The sequence below is a fragment of the Dipodomys spectabilis genome, unplaced genomic scaffold (genome assembly GCF_019054845.1).
Source record: "Dipodomys spectabilis isolate Male_0828 unplaced genomic scaffold, ASM1905484v1 ptg000017l, whole genome shotgun sequence".
NCBI classification, from domain to species: Eukaryota; Metazoa; Chordata; class Mammalia; order Rodentia; family Heteromyidae; genus Dipodomys; species Dipodomys spectabilis.
In genome coordinates this window covers 19,598,060-19,617,985 of record NW_024870694.1, presented here as the reverse complement: position 1 = coordinate 19,617,985, position 19,926 = coordinate 19,598,060, and the positions used below count along the sequence as shown (strand labels likewise).

The following is a 19,926-nucleotide window of genomic DNA, read 5'->3' as shown; positions in this document are numbered from 1 at the left end:
GGGAGGCAACTTCTAATAAACAAGTTAACTGGTCCCAGAGAACTGAACCCAGTTATCCACCCGACCCTCTCCCCCCCATTAGATACCAGATATTTTCCAAGCACAGAAAGCACCTTATATAATGAAAGTAAAAAAAAAAAAAAAGTAAATCAATGTAACTTTCTATGCTATGTATCTCCACGAAAATCCTTTTCAAAACTAAGGGCATGTTTTTAAAAGCTGGGTGGTTTTGTATTTTTTTTTTTTTTTTTTTTACTTACACGTAATCCCAACAGCAAAAAAAAAAAAAAAAATCTAAACAAAATATATTTACCTTAGCTTTTTAGAGACTGAGTAATCAACTTCCATGATTTTCCCATGCAATTCCACTTTACCTTTAAAAACAGAAATTTAAAGCACTCAGAACCTTCCCGAGACCAAACGCGCGGGGGTCTAGGAAGGGCAGACACACAACTCTTAAGTTTGGGCACCGCCTTCGGGCGCCCTCCAGGGGTCTCCCACCCCGCGCCAGCCCAGCGAACTTAGTACCCAGAGTAATTCAAGGTGGGCTTCTCGGCTCTCGGGCCCCGAAAGGAAGGGTGCGAGGTCGGCTCCGACCCCAGGTAGAGCTGTGGGTGGCATTACCGGAAAAACAAATTTAATAAAGAGCGGCGCCAATTTGAAAGGATGAGCTCATTTGAAACTCAAGCTGCAAGGCTGGCGCGGCCCCGTTCCCGAGCCGGCCCCCACCTCTCCATTCCGAAAACCCGGGACCGCAAAGGCTCCACCACGTGCGACCCCCCCACCACCCACCTTCCCGGTGGCCCCGAACAGACGCACTGAAGCCCCCCCTGGGTGTGCAGCAGCGACCAGCCCCGGCCCGGCCCGCTTCTGGGTGTCACCTTGGCCTGGCCGCCGCCCCGCCCCCACCCCACGCGCTCTTGGGGAAGGGGCTCTGGCGGAGCGGGGCCGCGGGGCCCGGGGGGCCGGGGCCCGGGTCCGAGCGCGGCTCCGCGCGCAGCGTGTGCGGGAGGGAGGGCTGGGGAGAGCGCGCGCGCGCGAGTGTGTGTGTGTGTGTGTGTAAGTGTGTGTCGCTCTCCGACTCCCGTCTGGGCTCCGGCGCGCTCGCGGGCCCCCCGGTCTCCTCTTTCCCGGTTCTCAGCCCGGGCCCCCACCGAGTTGAGACAGGGCACCTCGTAAAAAGGTGCTTCTGGCCGAGCGGGAGGCAGGGGGACGGGCGGCGGAAAGCCCCCAGCCCCGAGTTCCTCTCAATAAAATCGGACAAAAAATTCAGGGAAAAATAGGAGCGCTTGCGAGACCAGCGAGGGGACTGAGCTTCGGGAGAGGAGCGAGGGAGATGTGCGGGCGTGCGGGGCTGGGTCGGGGGGAGCCCCGAGACTTCGAGGGGTCCATCCAGGTGAAACCGAGGGGTGACGAAAGTGGGGGGGGGAAGACAGGTGAGGAGGGGGCTCGAAACCGGAGTGCGGCTCAGGGAGGTTCTGGGCACGCGGCATGGGAAGAAGGAAAGTCCGGCCAGGGAAGGAGGAGATGCCGGATTTGGGGAGGGGGGTCTCTTGCAAAGGGGGTGACGGGAAGGTCAGTGAACCTGGGGTGGGGGGGCACCGGACGGTACAAGGGTGGGGGTGGGGGCCTCTGAAGAGCCGTACGGGGCCCTATGGGTGCGCCCAAAGAGCAAGCGAGCCCCGGGGACCCCCCGGAGGGACCCGGGAGGTGCCCCAGAGGTGCGGCCCGGAGGGCGAGGGGTGAGCCCCGGGCTGCGGGGGGAGGGGAGCGGGCCGTCCCGGGAGCGGGCTGGAGACGAGAGTTGAGCCGGTGCGTGGAAGTGAGCGTGCGGGCACGGGAGCCCCCGCCGGGCGCCGCCCGCAGGGCTCGGCCCTCCGTGCGGGCTCCGTCCCGGCTGGAACGGGACGGAGCAGGGGGGAAGGGGCAGCGCTGAGCACTCACCCGAGAGGGTCTCGATGGCGCGGATGGCCCAGTTCTGGTCGGGGTAGTCCACGAAGGCGTAGCCAGACTTGAGCAGGACCTGTCCCGCCAGGGGCAGCTTCCTGTCCCCGAAGAGCTGCCGGAGGTCGTCAGCGGTGACGGCGGGGCTCAGGTTCCCGATGTAAAGCTTGTTCATCATCGGTCTCTTCCCCGAGAGCCCGCGGCTCCCCCGGCCCGGTACCCGGCGCTCCTCGCCTCCTCCGCGGCCCTCGTCTCTCCTCCTCCTCCTCCGCCCCCCCTCCCCGCCCTCCGCCCGCCCGCCACCCACCCCCACCCTCACCCTCAGCCTGGCTCCCCCCACCGCGGCCGGCCCGGCCCGCCCGGGGGCAGAGGCGGAGGCGGGGACTCGGCGCGGCTGCCTCCTCGGGGCAGAGTCCCGGGCCGGGCGGCGGCGGCGGCGCGCGGACAAAGCGCTCTCTCTGCCTCCCTCTCTTTCTCCCTCTCCAGGCGGTGGCGGGAGGAGGAGCAGCGGCGGGCGGCGGCCGCGCACCCCGCGTTTGTCTGTTGAGAGTTTGTACGGGCGTGTGCGCCGCCGAGAGTGAGCGAGCGCCCCCTCCCCGCCCCGCGCCCCCCGGGCGCTCCGGACGCGCGGCGCGCCTACCCGGGCTCCGGCCCCGCACTCGGCGGGCGGAAGCGGGTCTCGGCCCTGGGTTAGGGCTCGGGGCCCCGTAACCCCACAGCGGGCGCGGCGGTGAGGCCGGGCGAGCGGCGGAACGCGGGTGGGAGCGCGCGCGAGAGGGTGCGGGGCCGCGGCGAGGCGCGGGCGGCGTGGGAGGGAGAGGGGCCGCGAGCGGGCGTGGAGAGGGGTGTGCGCCAGGTGGACCGGATGTGGTGCGCGCGGCCCGCGCCCGCGGGAAGGTGTGTTGGGGAGGTGAGCGGCGGGGGCAGGCTGGGAGACAACTTTGGAGGCGAGTTGGCGGAGACTCGCTCCCTGCGCGTGCCCGGGCGGTGCGCTCGTCCCGAGACCCGCTCCCCGCGCGGCTCCTCCCCGAGCGCGGACGGCGGCGCGTGGTCAAAGGACGGAACCAGAATTGGACACTCAGAACCACGCGAGTCCTTCGGGGACAGCCCTTCCCCGCACCCCCTCCCCCCGCATCCCGGGGGGGAGTTGCTCTTGACCCCGGGCCTCAGTTTCCCGCCCCGTAAGTGGAAGCGGAGAAGGCCGGAGAAGTCACGCTCTTCTCCGCCAGGACCCCGCGCGCTCGGGACCCCGTGCTGAAGTGGGCGGCTGCTCCATTCTGGGGAGTGTGGAGGCTTCCCGGGCGCACTCCCTTCCCCCCGCCCAGCCAGGTGACCGCGGGTGCGGAGCGGGCGGGTCGGCGGCCCGGGGAACGGGTGCGCGCTACCAGGCTCGGCCACCAGGTTCATTCCCAGGGCCAGGGGCAGGGTAGGGTGGCGCGGGTGCGGGAAGCGAGGGCGTATACGGGCTGTGTAGGAGTTCGTTGAGCCTTGAGAGGGCCGGGAGAGGAAAGGAGCCCTTCCCGGCGGAGGAAACGGCGTGACCGACGGAAGGGGCAGCGTGGTTGCACTGAGAGCCGTCCAAGCCCCTCGGCCGGGAGAGGAATCTGTTACGCCAGACTGGACAGACACTGGACACCCCGGACTGCAAGGTCTGGGGAGGGAAGCCTGGTGGTTAGAGTCATTGTCGCAGCCAGACACTAAAAGACTACGGAAAGAGGAAAATGGCAGGATCTAGAGGTAAAGGAGTTCATCCTCCCCAGCTCCGCACAGCTGAGGGCTTTAAATACACTGAAGGGGGCGGAGTGGAGGGGAAGAGGCGGCGATGGGACCTGGTTTCTGGAATGGAGTGAGTTCGGGGGAACTGGCTGAGTTATGAAGTCGTGTAGTTTTCCTGTTCCCGAGGCAGATTGAATGTAGCTTGTTGCATTATAGATAGATAGATAGATAGATAGATAGATAGATAGATAGATAGATAGATAGATAGATAGATAGATAGATAGATAGATGTGTGTGTGTGTGTGTGTGTGTGTATCTTTTTCAAATGCTGCCTGTTGATTGTCCTTCAAGTGGGTAGCCTGTCTCCCCGGGATTCAGACCGCTTCCTCTGCTCCTGCGGCATAGCCTGAGACGTTCCAGCATCCACCAGCCTGTTTCATCTCTAAAGAGGAGAGCTAGTAACCCACCCTTGGGGAGTTCTTGGGAGGGCTGCATGAAACACAGTTGAAGCGCTATGGGACCCACACTGAAGGACTGTTTCGTTCTTTGCCCCAGAAACTTACCTAGGAGTTTTAAAATACTTTTTTTGAGGCTTAAAAAATTAGTGTGTGTGTGGGGGGGGGGGGGGGAATCACGAGTCCATTTTCATCTAGACATTGGCAGTTATTTTGATTCTGGCTTTTGTCAGAAACGTTCTCATACTTCCTTCTCTCCGGAAAATGAATTAGATTTTTCTGCGCCTGGGGTTGGAAATGAACTTTGCCGCCGTTCCCAAAAGTACTAGATCAACTAGTTATGGATGTTCCCTTACTAAAATGTGGAGGGAAAAAAATCACAAATGAAGCCACTCGTGTGTATATGCCACAGCATAATAGGAGCCGACCGTCTTCTGGTTATTTGCACACATGTCCCCCCCCCCCCCAATTCAGTATGGTCTCGTTATGTGATAGGATGTAAATAGGCAGGTTTGCTTCCTTATTTACAGTAAAAGCTACATATTATAAAAGAGAAACGAGAGTGACAGAGATAGGTGGTCTCATTCATGTCTGAAAGCCAGTGAGACTTACGTTGTATAATATTTTCAGACATTACAATTAACTTGATCCTATTATAAGACCGTTAGTTTTTAAACATGAGTTTAAGTATTCTTAGCAGAAGTGACTTCTGGAAGAGTTTTCTTTCTCTGTTAAGAAAGTTGTTTTCAAACTTTTTCTTCTGGAAAAAGTACTCGGTGCTTTCTGATCTGACATTTTGTAAGTGTTGATGCAGAAGTGAAGGTTGAATGTTGAGCGTGGGTGAACAATTTCTCCAAACCTCTGATTTGCAGAACCCCCCAGTTCTTCCTCTTAAGGTTCAGAATTACACCCTAAGATACAGTTCTTTACTTAGGGAAGACAGCATGGACAGACCCAAAGTGAAAAATCAGGAAACCAAAGGTTTGCCATTGCTTGTGCCTGACAAAACGTGCTTTCTACCTTCTTTGTCTGAAGTTTGCCCACCTCAGCTCTCCCATTTAGAATTCTTCAATGATCTGGATTCAGTTGAAACCTAATGGAGCCAATAGTTTTGAATATTTAAAGCTAGAGATGTGGTCGACGTTCTAGTAGTAATATGTAAAATAATAATTTTTAAAGCATGTCTTTTGAAAAGTTTCAAAGGTACAGAACCGCATGTTGATAAGGTAGGTGGGACCAGATTTCTGAAGTATCTATAAGCTGGAAAACTGAAGTCCAAGAAAGCAGAACTTCTTCATGAGCAGAAAATTCACCTAGAAAATCTTTCATCTTTGAACTTTAAAACTTGGGGGAGGGAAAATAGAAGATAACAAGGGAGGGGGTAACAAGAAATGTATCTTATTACCTTACTTATGTAACTGTTTAACCTGTCTGGCATCACCCTTAGAATAAAATAAACTTTAAAAATAAAGTATTTTATTTTGAGAGTCCATGAATTTATTAAATCTTCATCTTGGCTTTTCATAACCGAAGTATGTCTGTTCATTGTCAGAGTACCTTAATGGTGTTGCTATAGTGGCCTTAACTTCTGGGATCTACAAAATCTTCAAGAAATGATTCTTGCTGAACTTGATGGGTGTCAATACAGACAGTGTTTCTACATAACCTGAGCAGTTGGATAAGAAAATAAAAAAGCCTGTTTACTGGAAGGTGGGGGCAAAAACAGCAGTGAAGTAATTTTGAGGTGATGATTTCAACACCTCCACTATCCCTACATCTTTTTTTGTGCCAGTCCTGGGGCTTAAATTCAGGGCCTGGACAGTGACCTTGAGCTTTTTTGCTCCAGGATGGCATTCTGCCACTTGAGCCACAACTCTGCTTCCAACTTTCTGGTGGTTAACAGGACTTTCCTGTCTAAGGTGGCTTTGAATCACAATCCTCAAATCTTAGCCTCCTGAACAGCTAGGATTTTAGAGATGAGCCACCACCAAAACCCTTCACTTTTCATAATTTCCAGATGCTGGGCCATCACGGAACTCGGCTCTTTTCCCTGGAATGTGTTTCTTCCCTGGGAGAGATTCCCTCTGCCCTGCTTGGGACTAGTATATGTACAGAACTTCATACAGATAGCAAATGTTCTTTATAAAGTAGTAATAGTTGAATGACACTGTGAATGTGCTAAAAATCTCAGGAGCACATTTTTTGTTTGTTTATTCTTTGATTCTTTAGTGATTCTGGGGCTCAATCTCAGACAGGTGTTATACTACTGAACTATGGAATGTGAATTGTATATCATTTGTCTACAAATTATATGACAACCTCCATTACATAGAGAGTTTCGAAAGAAATCTCTTTCCTCTTTGAATCTCCTTTGGTCTTTTTTTTTCTTTTTTTGCCAGTCTTGGGGCTTGACCACAGGGCCTGGACACTGTCCCTGAGCTTCTTTTGCTCAGAGCTAGCACTCTACCACAGCACTACTTCTGGCTTTTTTTGTTTATGTAGTACTGAGGAAACAAACCCAGGGCTTCATGCATGCTAGGCAACACTCTACCACTAAGCCACATTCCCAGCTCCTCTCCTTCGGTCTTTGTGAACCTGGTCCATAATAAAGGCTCAGGTAGTATTTGTTGAATAAAGAATGCCCATCTGAAACCTCAGATGAGAGTATCTATTTTGCACAATCTTTTTTTCATGTTGAATTCATTCATCTACTTAGGGTATTATATGATGTCACACAGTAAGTACAGAGTGAATAAACATCCTGAGCTTCTGGTAAGTGGAGGAAGCAAACTTTTATGGAGTGACATTATAACTGCCATGGTAGACTGTGGGCATAGTGACATAAAAGAGATTTCTTAGCTGGACACAGTGGCTCACACCTGCAGTCCCAGCTATTCAGGAAGCAGAGAATGGAAGAATCATAACTAACACAGCCCAGACACAAAATTAGCAAGACGCCCCTGCCCGCCCCCCATGATAAGAAGCCAAGCATGGTGGTGAAATGGGTTTTGAAGAGTGAGTAGGGATTCACTAGGATAGGAGAAGGCATGAAAGAGGAAATACATCCTAGGAAGGATAGCATGTTAAAGGCACAAAGGCATAAAAATGAACCTGCTCTTCACCTGAAGCCAAATCCAAGTATATATTTAGAAGTAGCACTTAGAAATAATGAACTGAGAGATAATGCAAAATAAAAAATTTTACAGGATCAGGCTATGGGCATGGTTTAGGTGATAGAACACTTACCTAGCAAGCACAAGACCCTGAGTTCAAATCCCAGGACCACTAAATGTGTATGAATGTGTGTGTGTGTGTATGTGTGTGTGTGTGTGTGTGTGTTTTCCCAGAATCTCCAGAGTGGTTTACAGAAGGTCAAGCATAGTGAATGACAAATAATCCATTGCTGTGAAACCTCCAGCTCAAATTATAAAAGCATGGGTAGGGGTGCTGGCAGGTTATATGCAAAGAGTTTGGAAAAAGGAGTAGCAATTGAATTTTTCTAAAAGATGAACTAGAAGGCAACCAAGCAGATTCTTTAAAGCTAGAAATTATTTTCAATCTAGAATTCTAAACCTAGTGAGATCAATTAAAAATCATGCAAGGATTCAAGTATACTCCCATTTGGAGAAAACGACTGAAAGATAAATATCAACCATACCATGGAAGAAGACAAGTGATTTGGAAAACAGGAAATCCTATTCAGGATGGTAGGCAAGGAAAATCCAGAGGCTAGAAATTCGGCCATTCAGAAAGCAACCAAGGCAGAATAGAACAAGAGGATAGGTGGTTTGGAGTAGACACTTCTGGGACAACCCCCCCCCCCCCCAAACACAGGAATGAGAAAGAAAAAAGAACAGAAACTTTTTTAAATGAGTGGATATTAACTTCTGAGAGGATAGCAAACACGGAGCATTTGGAAAAACAAGGAAATCATTAACTAGGAGAAACACATGATCTTACAAGAAAGGAGCAATGTTCATAGACTCAACAGTGAAAATATTTGTACAGTCTTAATGTAAACACCGACATATTATCCAAATTGCATCAAGAGAAATTATATCAACCAGAAAAAGGCATTTGAAAAAATGAGCAAAAGGTGTGAATAGAATATATAGAATTATATTAACTAAATTAAAATTATATGGACTAAATTACAAATAAATTCACTCTTTAATAATCAAAAAATTAAAACTACCAAACTAACAATTCCTTTGAAATGATACCAGGTATTGATGAATACCAGGTATTGATTGGGGCATCAACTGCTTACAAGAATATATACAGGTACAGTTACTCTGAAGAGTAATTTGTCAATATCAAGTAGAACTGAAGAGACAGGCTTTGAGTACTGCAGCATGCTTTTAGGTGACTATAATGTCTTATCTCTTTTACACCTCCAATTGTTCTTCTGCCCTAGGTCTTCCCTGGTACCCTTGTTTTTTCTTTCACAGAAAATAGAAGCAACCAAAAGAACATTCTAACCTATCTGTCCACATTCTTGCATCTATGCCCATAGATACTGCTCCTTCTTCTATTACTATGGTATGTATGATATAGAAGATATACAGTATACATTGGAACAGCAAAATCAGGGTTTTTTTTATCTTATTACCTCTAGGAACAGAGAAAAAGGAATAGAGGATGGAGGGAGCACATGATATTTGTTTTATCTGGCCTTTTTTGGTCTTTTAATTGTTAGGTATGTGTTTATATTTTTTCCTCTTCAGTAGCAAAATCCACACTATGAGACAGGATGATTTTTAAGCTCTATTATGCATCATAACCATTAACAGAACTTAAAAATATAGATTCTCTAAACACACCACTGGAACTTCTGAATCAACAATTTCCTATTTTATAAAACATTATAGATGTTTATATATGTGTATTTACACATGTCTGTGTACCTGTATAGAATATGTACATATATAATATATTTTATGTATATAATATGTATACACATATATGTCAGACCTATGAGTAAGTTTTAATATTGTTTACTCGCATTCCTCAAATGTCCATGTTTTATGTTTGTTTTATTCTTTATTTTTCAGACATTTGAGAATAAACCACAAATAGGATACTTCCTTATGCATATATTTTTTTCCATTTATAGCTACTAAAGAAGGATCTTTTAGAAATACATAGCTCTAGTATAGTGAATGAATTAAGCATGAACAAGATAATCAGCAAGCTGCATTCAGGTCTTTCCAATGTGCCAATAATGTTTATTATATCTATAGAAATTTCCAAGTAGGGCTGGGAAGGTGGCTCAGTGGTAGAGCACTTGCCTTGCATGCATGAAGCCCTGGGTTCGATTCCTCAGCACCACATAAGCAAAAAGAAAAAAGCCGGAAGTGGCGCTGTGGCTCAAGTGGTAGAGCGCTAGCCTTGAACTAAAGAGCTGAGGGACAGCGCCCAGGCCCAGACTTCAGGCTCTACAACCGGACCCAAAAAAAAAAAAAAAAAAGAAATTTCCAAGTAATTTTTGCATTTGTTTGTTTCTTTATTCTCCTTTAGTTGGCACAGTTGCACAATGCTTTTTTGGTTTTCTGGATGTTAACATCTTGCTGGATGCAGGTATTTGCTTTGTAGAGTGCTCCATGATGTGGGCTTGTCTGACAAACCTCACAATTAAGTTTAGGTTATAGAGTTCTCTACAGCAACACACAAAGGTAGCACTGCGCTCCTGTAATTTTGTGTCAGGAGGTACTGATATTGATTTGTTCATATTGGTAACAGTAGCTTTGTGCACTTGGTTAAGGTGTTGTATCTATCACAATTTTATAAAGTATCTTTTGGGGAGACTTAGAAACCATGTTACTCCTTAAAAATTTTAAACACCAAGTTTAATATATATTGTGGATTCATGCCTGGATTAATCATGGTTATAATAATGAGTAGGAACACTAATTTTGTTATTCCTTTTATATTTATTAATTGGCTTTCCACTATTAAGGAAAAACTTCACCATTCATTATAACAATGTAGATTAATGTATTCTTATTTTATTCTAAGTGCTGTAAATGTTTACTATTCTTAAATATTCAGATGCTTAATTTGCCCTAGATTTGGGCAGTAAAATCCTCTTCAAACTGACGCAAGTAAGCTTAACATGTTATTCCCAGTAATGCTTTTTCCATCTCAATCCTATCACCAACCACTTAACCAAGAAGTCCTAATACTTTTTTTAGCAGAGAAGAGTATGCAGAAAACAAGATCCTCAGGCTAGGTGTGGTCACTGCTATTAGAATATCATTGGTTTTAATCCCTCTTATTTGGGGGAGCTAGGAAATAGATGATACATGTAAAAATACACGTCCATCTATGCCCATCTATTTATTTAGTGCTATACTAAAAATCACAAGTTCTCAGTAATACTTCTGAGGTCAATAAAATATTATGTGATTCATTCCCACATTCCTACTTTTTATATTTGTAAGAAACTTGCCTCCCATTATCAGCGATATAGTTATGTGCTTAATGTTAGAATATCCAGAATTACTCAACTTCTTTGAAAAAGTTTATTGTCTAGCCTTCTGTTAGCTAATATTTGTTGATGAGAGCTCCTTGTCGTTAGCCTAAGAATCTACTCTGTTTAAAAGTTGAACCAGCCAGACACCTCATGCCTGTAATTATAGCTACTCAGGAGGTGGAAATCTGAGGATCACTGTTCGAAGCCAGCCTGTGCAGGCTGAGTCTCTTATCTCCTCCAATTAATGATCAAAAAAACTAGAGTGGAGATTTGGCTCAAGCGGTTGAATCAGGCACTGGTGGATCATATCTGTACTCACTGACTCTCAGTACACTGAGCCCTGGAAGATTTAGGTTTGAGACCAGCCCAGTCAAAAACAAAAACAAAAAACCCTGCAGAATCGCATCTCCACTTAAAAAAAGTCAGGTTGGAGCCATGGCTCAAATGGTAGAGTACTGCTTATGAACCCCAGTACTTGAGTTCTATTATCTACTACAGTGTTGATTACCTTATTTAAGTGTGGTTGATTTATTCATACTTTCCACTTTAGTTTCTCCCATTTTTGTTGATTTTTCTTTTTATTGTTGCTAAAATATTAATGTGGTTGCAAATATAGTCAAAACTCCATCCTCTTCTCATTTTTCTATTCTGCCCATTTCCACCAAATCCCTGAACGTAACCAATCTTATTAACCTGGATTATCTTTCCTTTGTTTCTTTTTTGCACAAATAAATATATACATGCATATTTACTTATTTCTCTTTAAAAATAGCATATAGTACTATAGATACACTTTCATACTTTTCTTCACTTAACAGTAGTTTCTGAAAGTCATTTTATTATAGGTTCATTGTCTTTTCTTTTTTAAAAACTGCAGCCAGGCATGGTGACGTTTAGTTGATTCCTAGCTTTGTAGGTGGCTAAGACAAAAAAAATATCAAGAGACAGCAAGACTATGTGTCAAAAAAAATCAAACAAGAATGGAAACTCCTTTGTGCAATTACTTAAAATATTTTTTTTAAAAAAATCACAGAAGAGTCAGGCACGGGTGGCTCACACCTTGTAATCCTAGCTACTCAGGTGACTGAGATCTGAGGATCACAATTAGAAGTGAGCCTGGGATGGAAAGACTCTTACCTCCAATTAACCACCAAATAGCCAGGTGTAGAGCAAAGATCAAGTGGTAGAGTGCTAGCCTTGAGCAAAAAAAGCTCAGGGACAGCACCCAGGACCTGAGTTCAAGCCCCAAGACTGGCATATTCACACATGAACATGCATATACACTCACACACAAACCAAACAAAAAAGCAACTTTATGGTACTCACAAGCCAGGTATGTTGGCATGACAATGTAATGGTATAAAATGTAATTTTATAAATAATGATGTTCTGGACAACTTTGTATGTATGTCTTGCTTGTTTTATATTGTTGGAGGCTTGTCTTCAGGGTAAATTCTTAGTACTGAGATTGCTAGGCCAATACATATAGGTATATATGTGTTTAAAATATACATTATGAGCTGGGCATCAGTGGCTCACGCCTGTAATCCTTGCTACTCAGGAGGCTGAGATCTGAGGATCACGGTTCAAAGCCAGCTCTGGCAGAAAAGTCCCTGTGAGACTCTTATCTCTAGTTAACTACTCAAAAACTGAACGTGGTGCTGTGACCCAAAGTGATAAAAAAAATTTAAAAAAAAAACAACAAAAAAACAAAGTGGTAGAGAGCTAGCCTTGAGCAAAAGAGCTCAGGGACAGTGTTGAAGGCCTGAGTTAAAGCCCCACAAAGGACAAAACAATAAAAAAAAGGTTGAAGTAAGCTAAAATCAGTTTCCCCCCTAATTACAGAGTCACAACCATTTGGAGCTAAGAGACATCTTCAAAATACTCAAGTGTATCAACTTATTTTGTGGACGCATCATCTAGACTCAGGCCATAAAGTAGAATGAATACTGTTTCTGTATGGTACTGAAGATTGAACCCGGGGCCTGGCACATGCGAGGCAAAGCTCCCCACAACTTGAGCTATGGCCTCAGCCCTTCAGTTTATAATTGACTGGCCTTCAACTCAGTTCTTCTGCTTCCACCTCCTAAATAACTGGAATTAAACAAACAAACAAATTGGACACTACTATGTCTAGCTGCTGCTGCTGTTTTTTGCAGAGCTACATAGAACAGTCCCCTCTTCACCTTTCTTTTTTTTCTTTTCTTGCTAGTTCTGGGGCTTGAACTCAGGGCCTGGGTACTGTCCCTGAGTTTCTTTTACTCAAGGCTAGTACTCTTATCACTTGAGCCACAGTGCCACTTCTGGCTTTTTTTGTTTAAGTGGTACTGAGGAGTTGAACCCAGGGCTTCATCATGCTAGGCAAGCACTCTACCACGAAGCCACATTCCCAGCCCCTACTCTTCACCTTTCACCAATACCCATCAGCCAGTTCTTACAGTGGCAGTATTTCTTTAATTTCCCACTAAAAATTAGAGTCCAACACCCATCCCATTATACCTTTTACATATGTAAACTGATGACGCCCAGAAGTAAACGTGTGTGCGTGTCTGTGCGTGTGCACACCCAAGGCTGGGGCTTGCACTCTGGGCCTGGACACTGTCCTTGAGATTTTTGCTCAAGGCTGGTGCTCTACCACTAGAGCTACAACCTCCACATTTAATTGGAGATAAGAATCTCATGGGCTTTCCTGCACAGGCTGACTTCAAACCACAATCTTCAGACTTCAGCCTTCTGATTCGCTAGGGTTACAGGTGTGAGCCATCTGCACCCAGTTGTGCACATGGTTCTGATTGAGAGCTGGCCCTCACAAAGCGAGATGAGACTATTTGGGAATCAGATCTGGAGCAAAATGTGATCGTGAGACCTGGAAAGGATAAGAATTTGAGCTAGGCAAAACATGCGGTGATTTGTAGAGATGTGAGTGGTCATGATTTCAGGTTTGTTCAGGACCTCTGCAGTGGACACTTAGACACTTCTGAAACATTTGTACTAGCCACAAAGAAGGTGCTTGGTTTAGAACTTTGGCACTGGGGGGGGGGGGGGGGCGGGGATAGGAAGGGATGGAAGAGGAAACTTTACTCACTACCTTGCCCATGTAATTGTAACCCCTCTGTATGGTATTTTCACAATTAAATAAATAAATAAAAATAAAAAGAAGGTGCTTGGTGATGCTTGCTAGATAATTGTGCATCATATTTTTTAAAAAACTCATTCCCCCCAGTATACACCACAAAAACCAAAGGCAGAATGGAGAAAGGGAGTAATGTCAAAGGAATAAGTTGACCTATTATCTCAGTGTCTCAAAACTAGTGTTTGGGCTGGGAATGTGGCGCTGTGGTAGAGGGCTTGCCTAGCATGCATGAAGCCTTGGGTTCGATTCCTCAGCACTGTGTAAACTGAGAGAGAGAGAGAGAGAGAGAGAGAGAATTAGTGTTAATAGTCTTTTTGCCCAAATAAAAAGTTGGACTGGGCCTGGAAGTGTCACTAGGTGCTAGATCTTGCCTAGCATGCATAAGGCTCTGTGTTCATTCCCCGTATAGCAGGAAGAGGAGGGGGGAGAGGAGGAGAAGGGGGAGGAAGAGGAGAAAAATGAGTTGGATGTACCACATAACTTTACAGTTAAAGCAAGCAATATTTCTAGAACTCTAACCTTACTGGAAGTCTAACCTTTTCTGGAAGTGTTGGTATAGAAGACACAAGAAAGAATGATCTGTCTAAGCACCTGTGAAAAATCTCACTTGTAATGCAAGTTAGGCTCAGGAGGCTCAGATCTGGAGGATCCAGTTTGAAGCCAGCTTGGGGAGGAAAGTCCTCAGGTCCATCTCTAATTAGCCAGCCAAAAGCCAAGCTGAAGGGGTGGCTCAAGCACTACAAGTGAGCAAACAAGCCAAATGAGAATGTGAGGCACTGAGTTTAAGTCACAATACCAGCACAAAAGCAAAGGGAAAAACATTGCCTAGCATAAGATACAACAGAAATAATGGAACCTTTTTTGTTCAAAGCCATTCAGAGAAACAATCTCAGTACTTATAATTTCTTTCCTTTTCTTTTTTTTTTTTTGTCAGTTGTGGGGTTTGAACTCTGGGCCTGGGTGCTGTCCCTCGGCTCTTCAGCTCAAGGCTAGCACTCCACCACTGAAGCCATAGTGTCACTTCTAGCTTTTTCTGCTTACGTGGTGCTGAGGAATCGAACCCAGGGCCTCATGCATGCAAAGCAAGCACTCTACCACTGAGCCACCTTCCCAGCCCCAGTTCTCACAGTTTCTAAGAGTAGGAAGACAAGGGGTGGTTGGAAAACTTACTGCATTCACCTGACCAGTCCTCAGGAGAGTTCTGGAGGCTGAGCTTAGGGCCTCGTACTTGCCAAGCAAACACCATCACTTGAGCCATACCGCAGCTCAAGAGATTTATTTTAAGATCAATACCCTATCTAAGTTTTGGTTTATGAGATTTTTCTTTTCTCAATTCATAGTACTATCTAAGTTTTGGTTTATGAGACTTTTCTTTTCTCAATTCATAGTACTAAATATATATAAACTAAGTTCTACTTTTATTAAGAGTTATTTATGTTTATATACTAGATATCTCTTATAGGTTGTTTTAGTTTTTCCTTGTATCTGTAATTTTTAAAACAATTTTACCCTAAGTGAATACACACCCTCTTGGATAATAGTTTCTAAAAACTACTTCCCTTTATATGAAACACATTTTTAGCAAGTATGCCAGAAGTAGTCTCAGAAGCAGCTGATTTGACTAGATATTATTATCAAAATAAACAGCCAAATAAGTACCACAACAAAACTAGAACTGTCTTTGTGAAAAGTTTGTGATTATTCAAATAGGTTATTTAAAATAACATATGACTAATGTATGCCAAAACATCCTTATACTGTATTTTAAAATAATGTATAAACCACAGTTACAGGTATTTTTTTGGTGGTTGTTGCTTTTTTGTTGTTGTTGTTGAAGAGGCAAAATTACCTTTATTTTTTTCTACTTTTTTAAAATTTAATTTATTGTAAAGATGCTGTACAGAGGGGTTACAGTTACATGTGTAAGACAATAAGTACATTTCTTCTTGAGCATTGTTACCCCCTCCCTTGTTCTCCCACTAGATTGTTGCTGTTTTAAAAAGAACAAAATTGTTGGGTACTGATGACTCATGCCTATAATGCTAGGTAGAGTATGAGGCTGAGATCTGAGGATCAAGTTTCAAAGTTGGCTCTGGCAGACAAATCACTAAACTCTTATCTCCAACTAGCCAGCAAAAAGCTGAAATGAAGGCATATCTCAAGTGGTAGAGTGCTAAATAAGCATAAAAGCAAGTAAGAGTGTAAGGCCCTGAGTTCAAGCCACAGTACCATGATAAATAATAACAGCCCCCAATAGGCCAAGCAAGTAAAGATGAGCCCTCTCCCTCCAGAACATTGCAGAAGATTCTCAGAGTAACTCAGAAAGGTTGAGCAGGGCACTATGAAACTATGAGCGTTCATCACAGAACGCTCTAGTCTGAGCAGGTAGCAATCAACCATGGGCTCCAAGAAAGACCAGATTTACTGATAACCATCTTGTATGGAAGACAAACTGCTCCTCAAACAGTCAGTGTCTTCTTTCTTATCTTAAAGCAAACAGCCAAAAATTCAGGAGACCACCCTGTTCCTGTTCTGTTTCAGTAGTAAAGTAATAACTTCTCCGAAACTCCTCCAAGAACAAAGACTGAGCTAATGGTCAACCAAGTTACACACCTGTGACCTGTGACTGCTAAAGCAGAATTAAAACTCTGCAGACCTTTCTCACCTCCTGCCCCAATTCTCCCTATTTAAACTGAAGCCAGTGTCAGTACCTCTGGAAACACATGTACCGAAATGCTGTCTCCCAATGGCTGCCATGTAATAAATGTCCTTTCTCTATCACTTACCATGTGTCTTTGCATATGTGTCTTTGCTAATGGCCAGACCTAACTTGCAACTCCTGGACTGTGGGGCGTGGGGTCTAAAAACTCCAGTTTCAATGTCATGATAAACCCCTAGCATGAGGGCATGTGGGGTGTCTAGGACTCCAGCAACCAAAAAGAGTCCTTGCAGAAGTAGGAAATTACAAGGTGTAAGGGGGTGGGGGGGGGGGCCTCAGGCGGGAGAGGTATTTCCTATAAAGTGGAGAAATGAGGGAGAAGCAGGGAAGCTGAGAGATATTAAAGTTAATCATTCATGAAGGAAAGGCCAGTGAGAAACTTCAAACAATCAAAAGATGAAGAAACCTTGAAATATAATTTTAGGTAGTGGGTTTTTTTTGTCTTTGTTGTTAGTCCCGGGGTTTAAACTCAGAGCCTGGACTCTGTCCCTGAGCTTCTTTTGCTCAAGACTAGCACTCTACCACTTGAGCCACAGTGCCACTTCTAACTTTTTCTGTTCATGTGGTACTGAGAAATTGAACCCAGGGTTAATGCATGCTAGGCAAGCACTCTACCGCTAAGCCCCATTCCCAGCTCTCCTCTTCACATTTCAATAATTTCCATCCGTTCTTACAGTGGCAGAATTTCTTTAATTTCCCACCATAAATCAAAGTCCATCCTTCACCCATCCTGTCACACCTTTTGCATTTGCACACTGATGATGACAAAAAGTAAACGTGTGTGTGAGTGTGTGTGTGCGTGTGCGCAGTGACTTCTTACATCTTAGCAGATTTGAACACACTCACTTTCTGTGGGAGCCGGAGGGTTGTTGAAAAAGTAGGGACTGTAAGGATATATTGAAGAACAGAGCCAGCCTCAGAATGGCTGGAACTGGGAAGCTTAGCCTCTTCAGAAACTCACAACCTCTTGAACCACTCCATGAAGAGCTTGGCCTAGCCTTCCAACCAGGCTTGAAGAGGCTGAAAGAGTAGCCCCCAGTGGCCACCCAAAGCTCACCCTGAGGATATGCTGAACACTGAATACCTTTGCAAGCTTACTTTTCCGTATTTTCTCTTCATATTAGTCACATTTTCTTTTCAGTACAGGGATTTGAACTAGAGCCTTGTGTTGGGTAAGCAGGTTCTCTACCACTTGAACCTCACTCCCCAGCCTTTTTTGTTGCTTTATTTTTTCAAGGAGGTTTCATACTTTTTGCCTGGAGTCCACCTCAGACCTCAATCCTACTTAAGTGTTTCCCTTAGAAGCACAGGTTCAGGCCCCTACACCTGGCTTATTTGTTGAGATGAGCTTCCCCCACCTCCCAGACTGGCCTCTAACCATGATTCCCCAGATTTTTGCCTCTCAAGTAGCTGGTATTGTTAAGAAGCAACCTAAGGGGCTGGGAAAGTAGCTCAGTGGTAGAGTGCTTGCCTTGCATGCATGAGGCGCTGGGTTCGATTCCCCAGCACTACATAAGCAAAAAGAAAAAAAAAGCTGGAAGTGGCACTGTGGCTCAAGTGGTAGAGCGCTAGCCTTGAGCTGAAGAGCTGAGGGACAGTGCCCAGGCCCAGAGTTCAGGCCTCACGACCGGACCCCCCACCCCCACCCCCAAAAAAGGAAGCAACCTAAAAGATGCTTTGCTGAGCCCTGTGAATTACCTAAAAGTTCCCTAACTTTGTATCTGTAACCTTTGATCTGAGCTATTCTGTTTGCAGTCGACTTTATGCTCATCTTGAGTTCCAAGACAGAAGATTTACAGATAAATATCTGATCTTGAAGGCAAACTGCCCCTAGAATAGGCAATGCCTTCTTCTTACCATCTTAAAAGAAACACCCAAAAAATCAGGGCACTGCCCACCAGATAACCTGTTCCCGCTCCCCTTCCAATGGGAAAGTCCTCCAAGGACTAAAGATTGAGCTAAATGTACTGAAGCGCCATCTTTGCATGGCTACCATGTGATCCATTTCCTTTCTCTATCCTCCACCAGGTATCTTTATTTGGCATTTGGGGACAAGTGTCTGGGTCTAACTTGGTACTCTTGGACTTTGGACATGGGCTCTAAAAACCTGGTTTTAGTATTGTAGGTGTAAGCACCAAGGAACATTGACAGGATGATTTTTAGTCTTGAAGGGTCACCTGTGGCTAGCTCCACTATCTTTTGATAAGATTTTATTTATTTATTTTGTTGTCCATCATGGGGCTTGAACTCTGGGCCTGGGCGCTGTCCCTCAGGTCTTCAGCTCAAGCTGAGCACTCTACCACTTGAGCCACACTGCCACTTCAGGTTTTCTGGTGGTTTACTGGAGATGAGTCTCACAGACTTTCCTGCCTGGGCTGGCTTTGAACCGTGATCCTCAGATCTCAGCTTCCTGAATAGCTAGGATTACAGGTGGGTGCCACCGGTGCCCGGCAAGAAGATATTTTTATCTATGCCCAAATATGACTCTCCCCTTCAATTGGTCTCTTAACCACTTCCTACTGCCCTTGTATCATTTTCTACCTTTATCTTGTTTTGTCATTTTTGTTTCTTTCCTGCCCTCACCCCTCCCTCCAGAAGTGAATTGGCAGAAATCTTGGCTATTCCTATTCTTATTTTTCCCACTTGCCATTCAGATTTGCATTTACCTGGAACTCTAAATATTACTTATAAGGATTTCATAGCAGACACTTGCAGTTTGCTTTCTATAAATGTTAAGACATCAATTTTTAGATTCTTAATAAAATATTAAATCATCTTTCACATCCAACTTATGTTTTTCAAAGAAATTTATATATAAGCATTCTCCACTCTGTCTTATTCTGTATAAGTTTTCACGTTATTGCCTTCAAATGATCATTTTGGAGATCCCAGTGAAGGAGTTAATAGGAATCCAAAGATTACAATGGAGAAGTAATAAATTGGTACAGCCTTTTAGTCAAGCAATTTGGCAATGTAGCACTTACCAAGAACGATTTTTGTCTGAACTCACTTTTAAGAATCACTGTTAAGAGCTGGGCGACGGTGGCTCACACCTGTAATCCTAGCTACTCAGGAGGGTGAGAGCTGAGGATCACGATTCAAATCCAGCCCAGGCAAGGAAAGTCCGTGAGACTATCTCCAATAAACCACTAGAAAACAGGAAGTGGTGCTGTGGTAAGCAGTTGAGCACTCGCCTTGAGCTGAAGAGCTGAGAGATAGCACCCAAACCTAGAGTTCAAGCCCCATGACCAACCAAAAAAAAAAGAGAATCACTGTTAAGAATCTTTCCACTAGAAATACAGTCAGGTGCAGCCAACAATGGGCTATGTATGGATAGTGGTCCCCCTAAGATGAGTCAGCCTTGTGATGTTATAACCATCTCACTTTGCATAAGTCTACTGGATGAGGTTCGCATAATGTCAATATCACCTAACACCACAGGTCTCAGACTATATCTCCATCAATAAGTGATGTATGACTACAA

At 45.1% G+C, this 19,926-nt stretch overlaps 1 protein-coding gene across 1 annotated transcript in view; it reads right to left on the bottom strand.

The window, feature by feature from the left end:
* Nucleotides 1-2,198, bottom strand: part of Igf2bp2 (insulin like growth factor 2 mRNA binding protein 2) — a 157,254-nt gene extending 155,056 nt beyond the window's left edge. The window contains exons 1-2 of the mRNA XM_042670010.1: nucleotides 1,945-2,198; nucleotides 314-374 (exon numbers count right to left, since the gene is read on the bottom strand). Coding sequence (XP_042525944.1) covers nucleotides 314-374; nucleotides 1,945-2,122 — 239 coding nt within the window. The 5' untranslated portion in view covers nucleotides 2,123-2,198. The remainder of the gene's footprint in view (nucleotides 1-313; nucleotides 375-1,944) is intronic.
* Between the last annotated feature and the right edge of the window lie 17,728 nt (nucleotides 2,199-19,926).